This window comes from Calliphora vicina, chromosome 3 (genome assembly GCF_958450345.1).
Source record: "Calliphora vicina chromosome 3, idCalVici1.1, whole genome shotgun sequence".
NCBI classification, from domain to species: Eukaryota; Metazoa; Arthropoda; class Insecta; order Diptera; family Calliphoridae; genus Calliphora; species Calliphora vicina.
Genome location: NC_088782.1, coordinates 24,189,996 through 24,211,176, shown reverse-complemented (window position 1 = coordinate 24,211,176; position 21,181 = coordinate 24,189,996). Strand labels below are relative to the sequence as shown.

Sequence of the window (21,181 nt, the reverse complement as noted above, 5' to 3'; positions counted from 1 at the left end):
TTAAATCGTTGATAAATTATCTGTCTAACTAAGAACGTGACATAAAACCATAACAATTTGTTTATTAGCACAATGTTTAGTGCAAAAGGTAGGTTTTTTTGTTTACCACATATTATTAATAAGAGTGAGATAAAAAACGCGAAAAAAATTAAACTTCTAGAATCATAATTTTTTATTTATGGTTTTTAATATTGGAATATTTGCATTTGTTTTTTACAACCTAAGATATGATATAACACGCGACAAAGGTAAAGAATAAAGAATATTTGTGGAAGATGTAATCCCCTATATTTTAACTTCTAGGCCATATCGTTTGCCATCAACAGACAGATAGACGGACGGACGGACATAGCAAGATCGTCTTATAATTTTATAAGAATTCAGAATATACAAGGTGGCGCAAAAGTAATCCTCCTATCAGAAAATGTTATAAATTTTGCGATTGGCCCCTAATGTCAGTTCCGTTTTGACATTTGTGTAGTAAACACATGCGAAATACACGTTAATAAACAATGTTATGCTACACTGCTCCAGAACGCGGAATATTGCTGACTATTTGACCAATAAGGAAGATGATTTTTCATCAAAAATAATCATGAGTGATGAGGCCCATTTCCATCTTAGCGGGTACGTAAATAAGCAAACGGTTACTGTGAATGGTGAGCGCTACAGAGCAATGATCAACGAGTTGTTTTTGCCGCAACTTGATGAATTGGGATTGGAAAACATGTGGTTCCAACAGGTCGGTGCAACAGCACACACTGCACGTGCCACAACCGATATGCATTTCCCGGGCGCCTAATCTCCCGTTTTGGCGATTTGCACTGGCCAGCAAGATCGCCTGATTTAACCGCTCCAGACTTCTTTTTGTGGTGCTTTTTGAAGTCGCGGGTTTATGTCAACAAGCCTCAGACTCTTGCAGCTCTTAAAGACAATATCCGTCAAGAATGTGAGGACCTATCGCCGGAAGTTTTGGCCAAAGTGATCGAAAATGCCATAAAAATGGCTCAAATGACAATCAACTGTGGCGGCGGCCATTTACATGACATCATATTCTCGACTTGATGAAAATCAAGTAAGAGTGCTATATTCGGCTGTGCCGAATCTTATATACCCTTCACCAAATTATACTTCAAAATTTTAAATATTTTAAAATTTTTTTTTTTTTAAATTTAAAAAAAAAAATTTTTTTGTTTTTTTCAATTTTTTTAAAAAAAAAAAATCGTGTTAAACATTTTTTTCCCGAATTTGACCCATTGTAGGTCCAACTTACTATGGTCTTATATACGTCGTTGCAAATGTCTTAGTAATCCAGATATAGGTAAAAAATAGGTCAAAAATCGAGGTTGTCTTGGTTTTTTCCTCATATCTCAGCTATTTGTGGACCGATTTTGCTGATTTTAAATAGCAAAATTCTCGAAAGCATGTCTGACAGAATTATTGAAGATTTGGATCCCGAAGATATCTGGGGTCTTCAGAAAACTGATTTCAACAGACAGACAGACGGACATGGCTTAATCGACTCCGCTATCTATAAGGATCCAGAATATATATACTTTAGGGTCGGAAATGAAAAATTTAGAAATTACAAACGGAATGACAAACTTATATATACCCTTCTCACGAAGGTGAAGGGTATAAAAAATTAAAAGACCAAATAAAAATAATCCACAAGAAGAATCAAAGTTTTACATTTTTTTTTAATTACAGCCAAAAAACATCGGAAGTTTTATTTTGCTACTGTTTGGGTATTATAATGACCCGTTCGCTATTGTAAGTGTAGAGACAAACAGTAACTTTTTATACCCTTCACATTTGTGAGAAGGGTATATATGAGTTTGTCATTCCGTTTGTAATTTCCACAATATAATTTTCCGACCCTATAAAGTATATATATTCTGGATCCTTATAGATAGCGGAGTCGATTAAGCCATGTCCGTCTGTTGAAATCAATTTTCTGAAGACCTCAATTATCTTCGGGATCCAAATCTTTAATAATTCTGTCAGACATGCTTTCGAGAAGTTTCCTATTTAAAATCAGCAAAATCGGTCCACAAATGGCTGAGATATAAGGAAAAAACCAGGACAATCTCGATTTTTGACCTATATCTGGATTAGTAAGTCATTAATATAGACAATATGGATATATAATGATAGATATTTCAAAGACCTTTGCAACGACGTATATAAGACCATAGTAAGTTGGACCTACAATGAGTCAAAATCGGAAAAAATATTTTTTAACCCGAATTCTTTTTTTTCACCAAAAAAATGTAAAAAAACCAAAAAAAATTTTTAAAAATTTAAAAAAAAATTTTTAATAACAATTCGAAAAAATTTTACAAAAAATTAAAAAAACAACTTTGGAAAAAAATAAATTTTGTTTACCTAAAAATATTTAAAATTTTTATTTTGAGGTATAATTTGGTGAAGGGTATATAAGATTCGGCACAGCCGAATATAGCTCTCTTACTTGTTTTTAGTTAAAGCCACAAAATTTTGATTTGATTTTGGACGATCGTAGGATACAGATAACAAATCAAGATTTAGGTACAATAATGCAATATGAGAACATGAAACAAATCTAGCTATGTATTAATTAATATTATCCTTAATGTTTATAATAACTTCTGCAGATTCTACAAATATTAGGAGAGGAAAAATAAACTTTTGTTTTGTAAGGAGTGAGATCGAAAAATTCTTAACACACGTTTTTCATTACATTTTTTAACCCAAGTATTATTTGAATTTTTTTTTGATCAAGTTACCTTTGAAAAACATGTCAGTTATTATGTGTAATGTCAATTATATTAATTTTTTTGTTAATCTGATTAAAATGAGTGACCAGAAAAAAGTGCGTACTGAAATTATTAAATATTTTCAACAAAACCCAACTTGGTCTTACAAAAAGTTGGCCAAGCATACAAAGGTCTGCCGTCAAACTGTTTCCAATGTTATTAAACAGTACCGGGAGAACTTGTCAGTTGATAGAAAACCTGGTTCAGGTAGAAGGAATGGTCCACATGATGTTTCTAAAGCCAAAAAAATAGAACGCATTTTCAAAAGAGCTCCCAACACATCCGGTAGGAAAGCAGCCCGGTTAGCTCAGTGCTCGGACTATTTGGTACGAAAAGTTAAAGCTAATGCAGGTTTAAAAACATACAAGGCTCAAAAAGTTCCTGACAGGAACGCTACTAAAAATTTAGAGGCCAAAAACAGAGCACGGAAATTGAAGTCAAGTTTTATAAAAAAATATTCTTGCTGCATAATGGATGACGAAACGTATGTTCTGGCAGATTTTTCGCAACTTCCAGGTCAAAAATTTTATGTTGCTGATGCTCGAGGGAATGTTGAAGAAAAGTTTAGGACCCAAAAGCAGACAAAATTTCCCAGAAAGTTCTTGGTATGGCAAGCAATATGCAGTTGCGGCAAAAGAAGCCACTCATTTGTTACAACGGGCTCTATAAATACCGAAATTTACATCAAGGAATGTTTACAAAAAAGGCTGCTTCCATTCATAAGACTTCATAATGTGTCCACTTATTTTTGGCCTGACTTGGCATCCTGTCACTATGGCAAACAAGCCCTTGAGTGGTACAAGAACAATAATGTGGTATTTGTACCAAGAGAGGCAAATCCTCCAAACTGCCCGGAGCTAAGGCCAGTGGAGAGATATTGGGCTCTTGTTAAAAGAGAATTGAAGAGTACAAAAAAGGTGTCCAAAAGTGTGGTAGATTTTAAACGGAGATGGACTACATGTTCGAGCAAAGTGACAGAAAGCACTATAAAAACGTTAATGGAAGGGTTTCCGAAAAAGGTTCAAAATTTCATCACTAGTGATTAAAACTATAAAAATAATTTTTTTTGTAAATTGTAATAATAATTTCAATCAAATAAAAAAAAAATTAAAGCTGTAAGTTTAGTGGTTTCTTTTTTATAAACATATATGTATGTTAAGAATTTTTCGATCTCACTCCTTATATACTTTTTTTTTAATCTAAACACAAGTGAGTAAATTTGTTTCTAATTTCATCAGTTTTTTTTAGAAACTAATATAATTTATGCCCCAAAAAACACATATGAATGATGCAATTTTCGCCACAACATTTCAAATTCTTGAGCATATAAAACTCAAAATTCTCATTTGCATATTTAAAGAAATATGAAAATGTAATTGTAGTAATAAGTCTTGCGATTATGTGGCTCTCTTTAGTTTTTTTGTTTATTTGGTTCAACAACCGGATTTTTGTCAATGACGGAAATAACATTTAAAAAAAGCAAAAACGAGGATCAAGGTTACATTCAAATTTAATTATTTGTTTAATACTGTGGTTGTTGTTACTATTTCTGCAGTATTTCTTGTTGTAATTGTGGGGTGTTTTAATGCAGTTACGAGTGTATTTAACATGCAAACGCTTGCATCAGCCTTTTTATATGCAGTTGAGAGCGAATGTTTCTTGTGATAATGCATTTCAATTTGAATTATGCCAATTTTTTTTTTTAAAACGTAATGAAAAAAACAAAAAAACAAATGTTTATTACATTTGGCAGGCATTCACATTTTGCTACCATTTTTTTCTTCTTTTTTTTTGTTAAATCAACTTCAGAAATAACGAACAAATTAAAAGCTTGTTTTTCAAAGTATTAAATGCAATTTGGCGGATATTCATACAGAGAAAAAACAAATCAAATCAAAATCAAACAAACTACCAGAATTGCAGACACAAAAACACCAATAATCAATCACAAATACTACAAGCAGCAACAAAAAAAGAGAATTCACAAAATAAAAAAAAATATTTGAAAAATATGTAACTACTATGTAGAGTTTTGGATGATATTACGTCAGCGAAACTGAATCTGAAAAATATGTTTAAGATTGATTTAGTTTTTAGGCCCAAAACAATTTTTCTATGATTTTTGTTGTTTTCTAAAGGAGGTGCAGCCAACCCAACCAACTCTGTCTAGTTTGAACAAACAAAATCTTTGAAAAAATTTGTTACATTAAAAGTGCGTTTTTTGAAGCAGTTTCAAGTGCGTTTTATGAAGTTTTTTTTTATTAATGGAAATCACTGCAAGAATACAATTTTATATTTTTATATGAGCCTAACTTGTATGTACATAAATTGTTTTAAAGAGACAAAATTTTTAAAATATAGTACAGTGGTTGCTAAAAGAAATTATTTAAAAATTTTACATCTGAAACAAAGCAAATCAAAGCGATTTATGTACACGCAGAGATAAAATGTAATTGGGCATGGTTACTGTAACCATTTAAATAGTGTTACAAGATTTTTAACAATATTATAGTCACAGTAACCATTAACATGATTATGGTAACCATAATATGGTTAACTTACGATTCACATGATTGTATCAACCATATATATGGTTACAGTAAACAAATATATGTTTGTGGCAACCATATTTATGATGAATAATTCTATCATAATATGTTGTTCTCAGGTTATGATAAGCCTTAAGCCGAGAGCAACATAATATGATAAGTCCTTCATCATATGAATGGTTGTCACAAACATATATTTGTTTACTGTAACCATATATATGGTTGACACAATCATGTGAATCATAAATTAACCATATTATGGTTACCACAATCATGTAAATGGTTACTGTGACTATAATATAGTTAAAAAACTTGTAACAATATTGAAATGGTTACAGTAACCATGCTCAACTATATTTTTTCTCTGCGTGTAGATATTAAGTTTTTTTTTAAATTTTTAAGAGAAAGAGCAACACTACTCCTGTCAACGGGTATCTCTTAGTTGACTCCTGTCAGAGTTTGAACAAGCTACGTCAATTATTTTGTGTTTGACAACAATTGATAGCGACTACCAAGAGACTTGAGCAGAAATTGGAAAAAAGTGAATTTCGTCTGCTCATTAAGCATTATTTTTTTCCGGAAATAACTCAAAAGAGCTAAGCTTGATAAATACTATGAGAACTATGCACCATCAATATCAATTGTATAAAAGTTCTGGACGCCCAGGTCTCTACACCCGAAACAATTGAAAAATCACGTGTTGGCCAATCGTACATTGAAAGTGCGAGTGATGGTGGAAGTCATAGCCATCTCACACTTGTGCATACATGTGCAGTTTTCATGGCAAAAATATGAATTAGGCTACGAAATGCTCCCTCTTCCGGTCCTATTCACCGGATTTAGCACCGAGTGACTATTTCTTGTTTCCAAACCAGAATAAATGTCTTGTCGGAGAGATTTGATTTCAACGATGAAATCATCTCACAAAAAAAACAATTTTAATGACTCGACAAATCTTATTCTTTGGATAAAGTGCATGAGCTCAAAGGAGATTATATTTAAAAATTAAATAATTTTTTATCCAAAAATTATAATATGTCTATCTGTTAAAGGCACGATAGGGTCTAGAGGGAAATATTATTTATAGATCTGGGCTAAAATGGTGCAACAGGACAAATTGCTAGATTTTTTTTTTTTGGAAAAAAAATGCTAAAAATAATATAAAAGAGCTAAAGAAATTAATTATTAATTAAAAATATTTCTTTAATTTTTGGCAAAATTAGAGATCTGTTATTAATTTTTAATTTTTTTTTAAAACTATTGGGTTTATAACAGAAAAATTGTGAATTTTTAGCTTTTATTTTGAAACATTTGTACAATATAAATTTATTCAAAGTATTAGCCATTGTTAGCTATGAGATTTTCCCATCTTTCTGGCTAAATATGGATTCCGCGTGAAAAGAACTGCTAATCTTTTAAGGCCAAGAAAGAATGAAGCCAATTTTGGATAATCTGTTCTGAAGTGAAGCGTATCCCAGAGTGAGCGTTCTGCATCGATCGTAACAAATAGTAGTCGGACGGGGCAGGGTCTGGACTATATGGACACTTCTTACTAAATAGTTAAAGATGGAATATTACTCGCTTCAAACGAGTCAATTGCGTTCGGTACAGGTTGCCTTTGATGATCTGGCCAGATTTGAGCAGCTCATAATAGTTAGGACCCTTTTGGTCCCACACGCAGAGAAAAAATATAATTGGGCATGGTTACTGTAACCATTTAAATAGTGTTGCAAGATTTTTAACAATATTATAGTCACATTAACCATTTACATGATTGTGGTAACCATAATATGGTTAATTTACGATTCACATGATTGTATCAACCATATATATGGTTACAGTAAACAAACATATGTTTGTGGCAACTATATTTATGATGAATAATTTTATCATATGTTGTTCTCAGATTATGATAAGCCTTAAGCCGAGAGCACCTTCATCATATGAATGGTTGTCACAAACATATATTTGTTTACTGTAACCATATACATACATATATAGTAGATACAATCATTTGAATCGTAAATTAACCATATTATGGTTACCACAATCATGTAAATGGTTACTGTGACTATAATATAGTTAAAAAAAATTGTAACAATATTGAAATGGTTACAGTAACCATGCCCAACTATATTTTTTCTCTGCGTGCACCAACTACAGAACAATCTAGAACTAGTTATTGAAAAATTGCCTGGGTTTTTCAAGTTTAAAACATAATTTCATTTGAATTCAAGTTAATTTCCAACTTGAGAATGATCTAAATTGACACATGTGATTATCGAAAAATAAATGCATCCACAATGTTTGGTGCGGATTTTGGACTGCAATTAGTGCCTGTTCTCTGGTAATCGATATAGCGACTTGATGACAGAGTTCTGTATCGGAGTCTAAAACGGATGATAAAGGATATAACTACGACGACAGAGAATCCCTTTCAACACTGTGCGGTTTCAAAAAGATGCTGTAACGAAGACATGTTATGACAGAATTTCAGCGAAAATTCCCCAATAAGCAGATATCTAGAAACTTCACATTCCGTTGGTCCCTAAGGTCTCCTGAACTTATTGCTCACGATTTTTGATTGTGAGAATATTGCAAACAGGAAGTTAAAAAAAACAAATTTGGATGATTTAAAGCAATGCATTACAACAACAATTGAGTCAATTCCACCTATAACCCAGCAGGATGTAATTACATCATGTAATGCGTCACCGAGTGTGGAGGTCATTTCAATTTAATAATTTTTAAAAACCACTAAGAAAACGGAAGAAACACACACCGATTTGTAATAGCAACCGAATTTGTTGCCAATCAAATGATTCGGTTGCACAATTAACATTTTTACTGCTAGATCTAGAACTTTTAAACTCATTTAGCACCAACAAAATGCATCTAACACATTAACAATTTTCATCAAGGCTTCGAAAGATCTAATTCTTAACTGAATTTTCAAAATCAAATAAAATTGTATCTATCATGTTAATTAATTCAAAGGATTAATTCCATAAGTACAGGTAAGCCTCCATTTACGCGGTACTTTATTTACGCGAATTCGATATAACGCGAACTGAAATTAGCAACCATTTTTTCAAATACGCGACTTTTTTTACACAATTTTTATATAACACGGCAACAAACAACAAGAAACACAAGCGAATAACAGATTTCTTTTTTGAAAACTTCGTTAATTTTTATGAATTTTTTGTTATGTTTTGATCTCTTTTATGTATTAGAATATTTTGTTTTTTTAATTGAAATTTGTTCCTTATTTTTCAATTAATTACTTCACTTTTATTTTAAGTATGTTTTTAAAAGTAGAAATAAGTTTACTTAAAGTATATATCGTCGCCTTAAATGCAAACGGACGTAACTACATTTTTATTGTTTATACAGGATATGTTATAAAATCAATAATAATAGAGTATTCTTGGCAATTGTTCAATCAATCAAAAACTCGATTTTGAATTTTTGTGTAGTTACGTCCGCTTTCATTTAAGGTGACGATATTTTTGTATGTATGTATGTACATATGTGTTTTCTATTTAACGCGATTTTTAGGTCCCAATTTCTTTTTTGTTATGTGACTGATGTATTGTTTTACGCGAAATAAAAAATTATTGGCCCCACAAAAGCATTTCGTTCTAAATTAGAACCTCGTTTTACGCGAATTTGATTTACGCGCTATTTTTTGGTCCCAACAAACCGCGTAAATGGAGGCCTACCTGTACACATATTGAGTGTATAACTTAAAAATTTGTGATTTTTTCCAATTAATTTACTTAAAGTATTTGAGCGTTCAGCATCGATCGAAACAAATAGTAGTCGGACGGGACAATATCTGGACTATAATGCTGCTTATGAAAAACTCAGGCTTCATGTTTTTTGGCTAATGCTAGCTTTAAACGAATCAGTTGCGATCGATATAGGTTCCCTGTGATGGTCTGGCCAGATTTCAGCAGCTCATAATAGATAGGACCATTTTAGCCTGATGATCTTTGTATTTCGTTTCAAAATCGCTACTACTGAACTGCACACTCCATCTCTCGCACGTTGAAACCCATGACCTTCGGTGAGCAATCGGTGTGCTTCATCGGCACTTTTTCCAAATTAAAAAAGTAAAGTAAAACTCGCATATGACTCTTTGACACCTTTCACATTAAGCAATTAGTTGCGCAAATTTTGTGTTTGTAGATGCCAGATGTAAGGTCGAGTTAAGGACAGAAACTTTTTTCAAATTTGAGTTCAGACTTGCTTGTAGAAAGCAAGTTGTTTTGTTCATTCATTCTTATTTTTGAAAATGAAAAACAGACTTGAGCAACTAAATTGAGAGGGGGTCTTTGTTGGCACAAAATTCGGCATTTCACTATACATTGTTTACACTATAATGTTCAAAAACAGATATGACAGATATGTACCCTTTAAAGTGATATTTTTAAGTTTAAGCTTTCATTAATTCAAATCCATTACAAAAGCCTAATAAAATTTATAGAATGATTAAATTTGTCTTCAATTCAAATCTACTTATTACTAAAACTTTGAATTTGAATTAACAAAAATGTAACCATTCAATTTAATTTTATTATGAATTAATTCAAAAATTAATGAATCCTATTTAAATGAAAACTTTTGAATGAAGCTAAAGAATTTGTTTAGTTGGTAATATTTATATGTTTTACTGATATTTTTTAATTCTGAATTAAGCTCTATATTAAATTTGTATGATAATTAATTTAAGCACTCTTTAATTCTAGGAATATGTTAACGTCCTCATTTTTAAATCGTATCTAGAGGATATTTGTTATAGTAAAGAATACAGAAGAAATAAACAAACCCCCCACATTGGAAATCACTGTTTCAGACAACTAAATATCTTATTTATTTAACATTGAACTGAATAAACAAAATTTTCTGAATTTTGGAAAAGTTTACTGTGAAACAGTTGCTACTTATGGGTCTCCCTCCTTACATCCACATTTTTAAATTATTTGAAATAAATTAAAAGATTACAAATATTTTCGACAATAGTATTGACTCAATCTCTATTTTAAAATCAACACCACAAAGCCACAGTATTTTTTCAGTTGTTTATAGATTAAAGTTAAGAAGAAAAAAATACAATGTTTTGTACAATATTTTAACCTTGTTATCTTGATACTAATGATAATGATGTTGATGTTGATGATGGTTACACAAGTGCTACAGATTCCAATCAGTCCAAAAGTCTAAAATAAACAAAACCAGACAATTATTTTCACGACATTCTTCTAAAGCCCACTGTGTTGCTTTGTTTTCTAGCTGCAACTCAAATTGTAACTAACACTAAACTGAGACTAAATTTAATTCAATACAATTCAATACGATTCGTAAGTACGATGAAGAAATCATCCGCATTTAAGAAAACAAAATTGAACATTTTTAAAACCAGATCTTTTAAAGTGCGTTTTTGTTGTTGTTCACATTTGAGAGCACCGGCCGGCCATTCTGGTGTTGGATCATATCAACTAGTAGTTGTTATAATTTGCTTTTGTTGCTTCTCTATCTTGTTGTTTTAAGACCATTTTTGACCGATAAAACAAAAGAGGAAAAAAACACATTGACCGTTTAAAGTACAGAGCGCTTTTGTGATTTTATTGTAGTTGTTAGGGGTTTTTTTGTGTGTTTGTTTGTTTGTTTGTTTGTTGGTGTCCATTGTTGTTTTATGAATGTAACACATTTGTTGCATGATGGCAACTTATGGCAGCATGGCTGTGGCGCATTCCATGGTATATAAAAGTCGAGACTTCTTAGAGAATGTATCTCAAACCAAAGTTAGATTTTTGCTAGCAAGCAACAGATTCTTGTAACAAAGAAGCAAACGATCAATCGATCCTATTTATATATAAATTATTTTTATATTTTGTAATCAAAGACAAAACAAATTTTATTTAACACAAAAATGTTTGCTAAGGTAAGGATTACGGCACACACAGCCTTTGCTTATATTGGATGTATTAAAACTGAAAATAAATGTTCTGTTTTTGCAGGCGATTCTATTAGTCAGTGTATCCTTGTCTATGACCATGGCAGCGCCCGGCGGTTACGGCGGCTATGGTGGTCATGGTGGTATTGCTTATGCAGCTCCAGCTGTGTCTTACGCTGCTCCTGCTGTATCGTATGCTGCCCCTGCCGTTTCCTATGCTGCACCAGCTATTTCTTATGCTGCACCCGCTAAGGTGGCTATTGCAGCAGCTCCAGCTATTTCTTATGCTGCTCCCGCTAAAGTGGCTATTGCAGCCGCTCCAGCTATTATCAAGGCTGTTGAACCAGAGCCCTACGATCCAAATCCCAAGTACAGTTTTGCTTATGGTGTGTCCGATCATTCTACCGGTGATTCGAAATCGGCCGAAGAACATTTGGAAAATGGTGTCATCCATGGTAGCTACTCACTAACTGAAGCCGATGGTTCCATTCGTAAGGTAAGGAAACTGAATTATAACAAACGTGACATGTGAAAATGTGATGAAAAGAAAATTTAACATTCCTTTTGACTTCTTCCTAATCGGGGAAAAAAGAGTTTTTTTTTTGGAAAATTTCGGGAATTTCTTTGAAAGTTTTCTTATTAAAGTGCAAAGATAATATAGATTCGTTGCAATTTATTTCCAATCAAATCAATAGAAAATCAGTTGAAAATCACAGAAGGATTACAATTTAAGTAATAGAATTTTTGTCACCCCAACTAAAATTTTTCAGTTATAATCAACAAAATTCTGTCAATTTCATCATCACATCCTAAACTGTTTTCTCTGTGCACAAATTGTTAGTAGCAACCGAATTTGTTGCCAATCGAATGATTCTGTAGCACACACAGAATTTTTCGGTTCTATCAAGAATTTCGGTTGAAGCAACCAAGCTTTTGTTAACCCTTCTAAGATTTTGTAGCCACCATTGCAAAATTCGTTCACTAAGGTAGAATCATTCAATTCGGTAGCTACTACGAATCTGTTTTCTCTGTGTGAAAAAAAAAACAGAAAAATGTTTATTAAAAGTGGTAGATTAATAAGCAAATTGAAATTTAAAATTCTTAATGACATTATTGAGTTGCTTAACATTGAAACTTCCAACGATGTTCATATTTAGAGAAAATAATGACAATAATATTGGTTTAACTTTGTTTATATCAAGGGTTAAAAGAATTAATTTTTAATTCAATTTTCAAAATCAAATCAAATTTTATCTCTTAACCACTTCTGTAATGAATTCAATATGAAATAATTCATAGGCTTAATTCTTTAGATCTTCAATATCATTCCTTTAGAGTTCATTCTTTATAAAATTCATTCCTTTGAGAATTCACTCTTCATAAAATTAATTCATTATTGAATGATTCAATTCAAATCTATTACAGTAAGGCTTAAGTCAAAATTCCTTAGTTCTTCAAACGTATTGAATTTATTCCTTTGAGAATTCATTCTTTTGAGAATGATTGAATGATTCGATTCAATTGAAAACTATTACCTAAAGGCTTAAGTGAATATTTTTCAATTCATTTTGTAAATGATTAAAAGCAAAACAAATACAAAACTGAATGTAGAAAAACTATTTTAATTCAATTTGTATTGATATGAATTTACAAAAATTTAATCTTTCAAATGTTGAATGAAACTAATTAAGATTTTTGTGAATTAAGCTAAAATTTAATAAATCAATTCGATGATCAGATTAAAACATCTAAGGATTTAGAGAACATAATTAAAATAATATTGGTTTAAATTTATTTATATCAAAGGTTCGAAAGATTTAATTCTTAATTCAATTTTCAAAATCAAATTAAATTTCATCTCTTAACCATTCCGTGAATAAACTCAATAGGAACCAATTCATAGGTTTAATTCCTTAGTTCTTCAAACGTACTGAATTCATTCCTTTGAGAGTTTACTCTTTATAGAATTTATTCCTTATAGGATCATTCAAATTTTCTTCAAGTCAAATCCTTTACAAAATAGCTTTAAACATGTATTGAATGATTTACTTTCTCTTCAATTCAAATCAATTACAAAAAGGCCTTAAGTCAATATTTTTCAATACATTTTGTAAATGATTAAAAGCAAAACAAATACAAAACTGAATGTTGAAAAACTATTTTAATTCAATTATAGAATTAAGCACAAATTGAATTAATTAATTCGAAGCTCCAATGATAAAATAATTAAAATAATATCCCAATAAGCATTAAAGCCCTAAAAATTCAAGCACTTGAAAATTTTGTTGGAATTTGACTTGAATTATGTTTTAAACTTGAAAAATATTTGAAAAAAACTAAATTTAAAACATATGGCTTGAATTTATGTTTCCTTTTTACTGGATAATGCTATTAGAAAAAAGTGTCCCAATAAGCATTTTTACTGGAATTCAAGTTTAAAGCAAGTGTAATTCAAGCAATTGAATTACAGTTGTATTACACTTTATTTAAATAGTATTCTCCAGTAAAAAGGAAACATAAATTCAAGCCATGTGTTTTTTGTTTGAAAAATAAATAAATTTTCAAATATTTTTCATGTTTAAAGTATAATTACATTTGCATTCAAGTCAAATTCCAACAAAATCTTCAAGTGCTTGAATTTTTGGGGCTTTGGAGCTTACTGGGTTAATACAACTAAAATTCAATTGCTTGACTATAATTCAAGGCTTGAATTACACTTTCTTTCAACTTGAATTCCAGTAAAAATGCTTATTGGGAATATTGAAACTCAATTTGGAATTCAAGTTGAAAGCAAGTGTAATTCAAGCCTTGAATTATAATCATGCAATTGAATTATAGTTGTATTACTAAAGAATTGGACTATCGGAATGTATTTATAGTATAAATGGCTGATATTTATAATTCTAAATTAAGAGTTTAATGAATTCAGCTAAAATTTAATTAATTCGAATCCCTACATACATTTTGCTTTGAAAACGTTCTCTTTCGAAACGAATAACGAATTTCTTCCAGATTTAACTTGATCGATCCGCTTAATTCTTTTACTAAAGGAATATACACTGAATTACATTCTGAGTACTCGACAGCCAAAAGTGGCTCCTCGTGCAAAACATATTTTTTATATGTGACTTAAAAATGCTGAATTTTTTCAAATATTTAGCTTTTATTTTGAAACATTTGCACAATAAAAATTTATTCAAAGTATAGGCCATTGTTAGCTATGACCTTTTTTCATCTTTCTGGCAACATATGGATTCCGAGCCAAAAGAACTGCTGATCGTTTGAGGCCAAGAACGAATCAAGCCACTTTAGGATACTCTGTTCCAAAATGAAGAGTATTCCAGAGAGAGCGTCCTGCTTCGATCGAAACAAATAGTAGTCGGACGGGGCAAGGTCTCGACTATAAAGCAGGTGTGGCAAAACTTCCCAAACACTTCCTTCTAAAAGGTTTTTAAGAAGTACTGCAACATGTGGCCTAGCGTTGGCTTTTTTCGGCCAATGCTCGCTTCAAACGAATCAGTTGCGTTCGGTACAGATTCCCTGTGATGGTCTGCTCAGATTTCAGCAGCTCATAATAAATAGCACTCTGTTGGTCGGACTTCGCATACGAACTCTTACGTTTCGGGTTATCGTAATTGATCCATTTTTCATCGCAAGTAATGAGTAAAATCAAATGATTTTGCAAGCTCTTGTTGAGTTTTACAACAATCTTAAAGGAGTAATGCCTCCAATTCGTTCTCTTCTTTGTCTTCCGTGTCAAAATCACCACTTCTGAACCGAACAAACCATCTATCGTCTCTTAAAACCGATGGAACCCATTCACCATAAGTTTTGGTGTGCAATCGGTATGTTTAAGCGGCAATTTTATTCAAATTAAAGAAGTAAAGCAAAACTTCCCACAAATGACGCTTTGTTGGCACAAAATTCGACATTTTCGAAGCAAAAAACTTTGTTATCAGATATGTATTCTGCAAAATGACATATAAGTTATAAAAAACAAAAACGTGGTTCAAATGATACGCCATCTAATGTATATCCCGCATTTGTATGTCATTCAACAAAAATTATTTTTTAATCACCCCTATCGGCGGCAATAACATTGAAATTTATGTTCCTATGAAATATCCAATTCTCTCATGAACTTTTCATTCACAATAGTTGATTTTGTTCGTAACAGCTGTTTATTGTTTACAAAATTCCATCTAAAAATTTCACAACATGGGGAATTTGTTCATGTGAACAAAGTTGATGAACGAAAAATGATAAAAGGGAACATATTTCATGTGAAATATTGATTATTTGTTTGAAAATGGGTCAGCTCACGAACGGTTATTACTAGACCAAAAATATTTTGGGAGACATCCATAAACAAACCAAGGTTTAATTTGAGTGAAAGTGAGCCGCTCTAACGTATATACTTAATATTAAACTTTTTTCATATTAAAGTTTTTTGAAATTTTTGTCGAATATTAAAGTTATTTTATGAAGAAGTTAACATGAATATGAAAATTATGCTCCACAACTTAAACATTCAATTTCTTCATATCTTCTTTCAGGTCACCTACACTGCCGATAAAATCAATGGTTTCAATGCTGTTGTGGAAAAATCTGGTCAAGCCATCATTGCTAAGCCAGTTGCTGTAGCCGCCGCCGTGCCCGTTGCCAAGGTAGCATATGCCGCACCAGCTGTAACCTATGCCGCACCAGCTGTAACTAAAGTAGCCTATGCTGCACCAGCTGTTGCTAAAGTAGCCTATGCTGCCGCCCCTGCCTACTATGGAGGCTATCATCACTAAATGAAAGCCACTAAAGAAATTTATAGAATCTACACCAACAACATCCTGCAGTCATAATAATTCTAGTGACAGTTTCTAAGGAATTCAACAAACAATAAAATGACCATTAAGCAATCGTTACTTGGACTAGTGATCTTGAAAATATTCTCTTTATTATAAGTATTATTAATTAATGACTATTAATAATACATATGATAATGTTATTAACTTATTATTTAGTTTTAATCATCTCTATTCATATTCACCACCACCACCACCACTCTTGTTTTACTCACTCAATCACTCACTCAATGATTCAAACTCTCTCTTATTCACTCACTCACTCCACTTTTGTAAAAAGAACTTCTATTCGCTTCTTCATAAAGTAGTATTTAAAACATCAGTTTTTACAAAATTATAAGACATTGATTGTCTTATGATTTTTTATATTGATTTTTTTTATTTTTGTTGTTTTTAATCTTTGATTCTTTCTGCTCATTTATTGTTGTAAATTTATTTTGTTGTAAATAATCAATAATTAATGTTTCTATTGTCATATTTGTGTTTTTGTGGCAATAGACATTTTTGTTACAAAAAAAAAAAATTATATATTGTAGCCTGTAAGTAACTCGAATTTTTCTCGTAGAAGAATCGTGTCAATAACTTTTTAAAAAAAATTTAATAAACAAAAAACTATAAAATAATGAAGTAGAAGAATTATCATGTGCATTTACTGAATAAAGAATTCAGTACAAAAATAAAATAATAAATATGAGTTTTATTAAAAAAAAAACTAAAGAATTAATCCTTAATTCAATTTTCAAAAGCAAATTTAATTTTATCTCTTAGCCATTATATTAAAGGTTTGTTTAGGAATTAATTTATATGTTTAATTTCTCATTACTTCAAACGTATTGAACTTATTGCTTTGAGAATTCGTCATTTATAGAATTAATTCCTTAATGAATTATTTAAGTTTCTTTTACTCAAATCCATTGCTTGATGATGATTACATTTTTCCTCAATTCGATAAATTGATTAGACAATGGGTTTCAATTCCTTTTGGTAAATTATAAAAACAAAACTAAGTCAATGATGAACAAATTATGAAATTATTCAATAATGAGTGAATTCTTTGAATCAAGTTCAACTCAAAATTTCACGATTTGGTGATTTTTCGTTAATAAAAATTTTAACAGATTAAAAATGCGGCATTGTGTTCAAATTTTTAGATTTTATTTTGAAACATTTGTTCAATATAAATTTATTCAAAGTATTGACCATTGCACAGTGGGGCAGAATCCATTTTTTTTGGAAATAAATCTGGCATTTCTAAGTTGTGGTCTTTGCACCCGAAAAAAATTAAAAAATTCACGTATTATGTTGGCCGATTGGAGATTAAAAGTGCGAGAGTGGTTTCATTCAATTCAATTGAATGGTCACTTGGTTAACAGAAAGCTTACCGAAAGATGGGAGCCGCGTTTGCTCACAATAGATTGTGTTTGTGTGACAAGCTTGTTCTAGAAATGTTTTTTTATTATTAATGTATTTTCTTGTTTTTAGAACACCATGAAAATTTCGAATTTAAAATTTTTTAGTTCGAAATTGGAAAATGTAAGAAATTGGACACATATAAAACAAAAAATAACATAAGTTCGAATTTAATTTCTAATATTCGAAGATAATATTCCATTGTCATCAGGTTCGTGCATGATCCAGAGATTATTTTAACAGTTTTAAACATTTTTCGAACATACATAACTTCGAATGTTCAAATATAATATTGTATAGCCACCAGGTCCAGTTCTACCAGAACTGGTTAAAAATTCAGTTACAATTTAGATTTAAAACGTTGCAACTTAAATAAAAGCTTGTAAACAATTCCATTTTTGGGATTTTTTAAGTTTTTTAGGATTATCAATTTGTTTTGCCTTCTGATTAAAAATATCTATAAAATTTCATTAAAAACATGTATAAACAAAAGTTTAATTGCATTTTAAAACTTCGAATTTGTGCAAAAATATTCTCAAATTGTTTTAATTACACGGTGCTACGATGGAAAAAAACTTGGAAAACGACCTAGCGTAGGTTATAGGTTAGAAATTGTGTCAAAAAATTTCAAAAACACCCTCAAATTCAGAAGTTATTCTGAAAAAACCGTTTTCAGTTATGTCTGTGAACTTATCGATTTGTAACTCAGTCAGTCTCTGTCCGACTTTAAATTTTTTAACGGGGTTAAAAAGAAAACTGATTACGCTTTAAAATGACGTGCATTTTTTGATTTGTAGTTATAAGTATTGTTTTTGTTAAGAATATCTAAAAGAAAAACAAAATTTATCAACTGTTTTGATTTTAATCGTTTTTCATTGCTTATTTTGATACGGAAGCTTATACATATTTATATCTCCGTATTAAGGAAATTTAGTTCTTAACAAACCATCGTTTTAATAATTCAAATCGGATGAAAATTGTAAAAGTTATTCAACTTTTCATTAACACCTTTTTTTAGTATTTTTGCCCGCAGCCCATATGAATAAAAAACAAGTAAGAGAGCTATATTCGGCTGTGCCGAATCTTATATACTAGGGTGGGTCAATTTGTTCGGGCCCAAAAAATGTGGTAAAGCGTATAGCAAATTCGTAATCTACGGAAAATTCTATGAACTTTTTCAGAAGAAACCATGATTCTAAAATCAAAATCGAGCTTCCGGTTTTTTACGAGAAGATTTGGTGCTCAAGACCTCTTTTGCTAGGAGACCTCGGGTATGTTCAATTTTAAAAATAATAAAATTTCTTCGTTTGTGTTCCGATTTCAAAAAAATTACATATATATAGAATCTTCTCGTCGAGTACTACATATAACATCTCGTAGCTATATATTCTTTATGCATCTTCTTAGAAATGTTTTTAGATAACTTAAAAAGAATAAAAGCACCTTTTTCCCAAAAAAATAACGAAAAATCGCCTTTTTTAATTTTTTGAAATTTAAGCATAACTTTGGACTCAGTCATTATTTTTAATCAATTTTTTTCTTTATGTTATATATACATTTCTTGTTAGTCTTATAAATTAAAAATAGAGAAAATCGGAAAAATATTTGAAACCGCGGTCATCAAAAAACTGGAGTAGGGTGGGTAAAAATGTTAAAAATGTATTATTCAAATGCCAATATCTCTTACGCTATAAGAGATAATTGATAGCTACGAGATGTTATATGTAGTACTCGACGAGAAGATTCTATATATATGTAATTTTTTGAAATCGGAACACAAACTAAGAAATATTATTATTTTTAAAATTGAACATACCCGAGGTCTCCTAGCAAAAGAGGTCTTGAGCTCCAAATCTTCTCGTAAAAAACCGGAAGCTCTATTTTGATTTTAGAACCATGGTTTCTTCTGGAAAAGTTCTTAGAATTTTCCGTAGATTACGAATTTGCTATACGCTTAGTAGTCAAAAAAATTGACCCACCCTATTATATACCCTTCACCAAATTATACTTAAAAAAATTATACTTAAAAATATTTTTATTTAAACAAAATCAAAATTTTTTTTTTTTAATTTCTTTAATTAATTTTTTTGGAAAAAGAATTTATGACAAAAAAAATTTTTGATGAAAAAAAAATTCGGGTTAAAAAATATTTTTTTCCGATTTTGACCCATTGTACTATGGTCTTATATACTTACTATGGTCTTATATACGTCGTTGCAAAGGTCTTTGAAATATCTATCATTAGATATCCATATTGTCTATATTAATGACTTAGTAATCCAGATATAGGTCAAAAATAGGTAAAAAATCGAGGTTGTCCTAGTTTTTTCCTTATATCTCAGCCATTTGTGGACCGATTTTCTCCATTTTAAATAGCGACCGTGCCGGAAGAATTTATTGATGTATGAATCATGTATGTAAGTTATTTGGGGGCTTCGGAAAGTTGATTTCAACACACAGACGGACAAACGACCCCATATATACTTTATGGGGTCGCAAATGAAAAATGTGGAAATTACAAACGGAATGACAAACTTATATATACCGTTGCCACTCATGGTGAAGGGTATAAAAACATTTTTGCGAAATGTATATGAAAATAAAAAATATCAATCTAATGAATATATTTTCCAGTTAATTCAAACCATAGAATTTCTTTACTCAGTCTATGTTAGACTGCTATATTTAATCCCGTTGTCTCCGTTAATTTCATCACTACTCTTATAATATGTTGGCAGAAATGAAATTAAAAAAGTGTGAAAATTTGTATTTTTTTACTATAATTAAAGATGTCTATACAATAATAACAAAGAGAGGATTCCAATGGAAACTGGGGATTTAAACACATTTTTTTCCATAATGACACAACTGGAATTTTTACTAAATATTAAAACTTATTAACCTAAAAGTAAAAACTAATTGCAATAAATTATATAAAATTATTATTTAACAAAATAATTTGATGACCTATCGCAATATTTTGAAATTTATCAATCATATTAAAGTCATTTAAATTCAAAACCCGTTTAATCGAAAAAAAAATCCAAACCTAACAGTGGCAAGCAATTAAATAACCGTACGTACGTACCTATAAACATGCTACTGTTAAAACGGTATGAGTAGTAACTACTCGTATGAGTAATAGATATTTAGTTAAACATATTCACAGTGTCATGCTAACAGACATCAATATGTCATGTATTTGAAACTTACACTGATGATTAATGTGGTGATAAAAGACTCTTCATAAATTAAAAAAGTCTTAATAGACGATGAACACAAGTAGGAAAAAGACACAACTAAAAAAAAACATGTAAGAGTATTCGGCTATGACGACTTTTGTATACCCATCATCAATATGAGACAATCAAATATTTTTCTGATATAGGGGTTATATGTGGGGGGTAGGGTCAATTATTCATCGATCCTCACAAAATATGGTAGAAAGATTTAGGTTATAATAAATCAAGTTTTTGTCCAATTTCAGCACCATATTAATTATTATAAGACAATTATGAATGTTCAAGTCACTTTCTGAGGAGGGACTTGTATGGGGACTAGGGACAAATGTTGACCGATTTTTACCATACTTTACAGTATAATTTC

General features: G+C 30.6%; 2 protein-coding genes across 4 annotated transcripts in view; one reads left to right on the top strand and one right to left on the bottom strand.

Annotated features, from left to right (window-relative positions):
• The window catches only part of LOC135954338 (neurobeachin-like protein 1), a 167,093-nt gene that overhangs the window by 76,260 nt on the left and 69,652 nt on the right, over positions 1-21,181 (bottom strand). The window lies entirely within an intron of this gene.
• LOC135953723 (uncharacterized) overlaps positions 11,401-21,181 on the top strand; it is a 28,014-nt gene continuing 18,233 nt past the window's right edge. Inside the window, exons 1-3 of the mRNA XM_065503701.1 lie at positions 11,401-11,805; positions 15,866-16,091; positions 16,934-16,947. Of these exons, the coding sequence (XP_065359773.1) occupies positions 11,404-11,805; positions 15,866-16,091; positions 16,934-16,947 (642 nt within the window). The 5' untranslated portion in view covers positions 11,401-11,403. The remainder of the gene's footprint in view (positions 11,806-15,865; positions 16,092-16,933; positions 16,948-21,181) is intronic.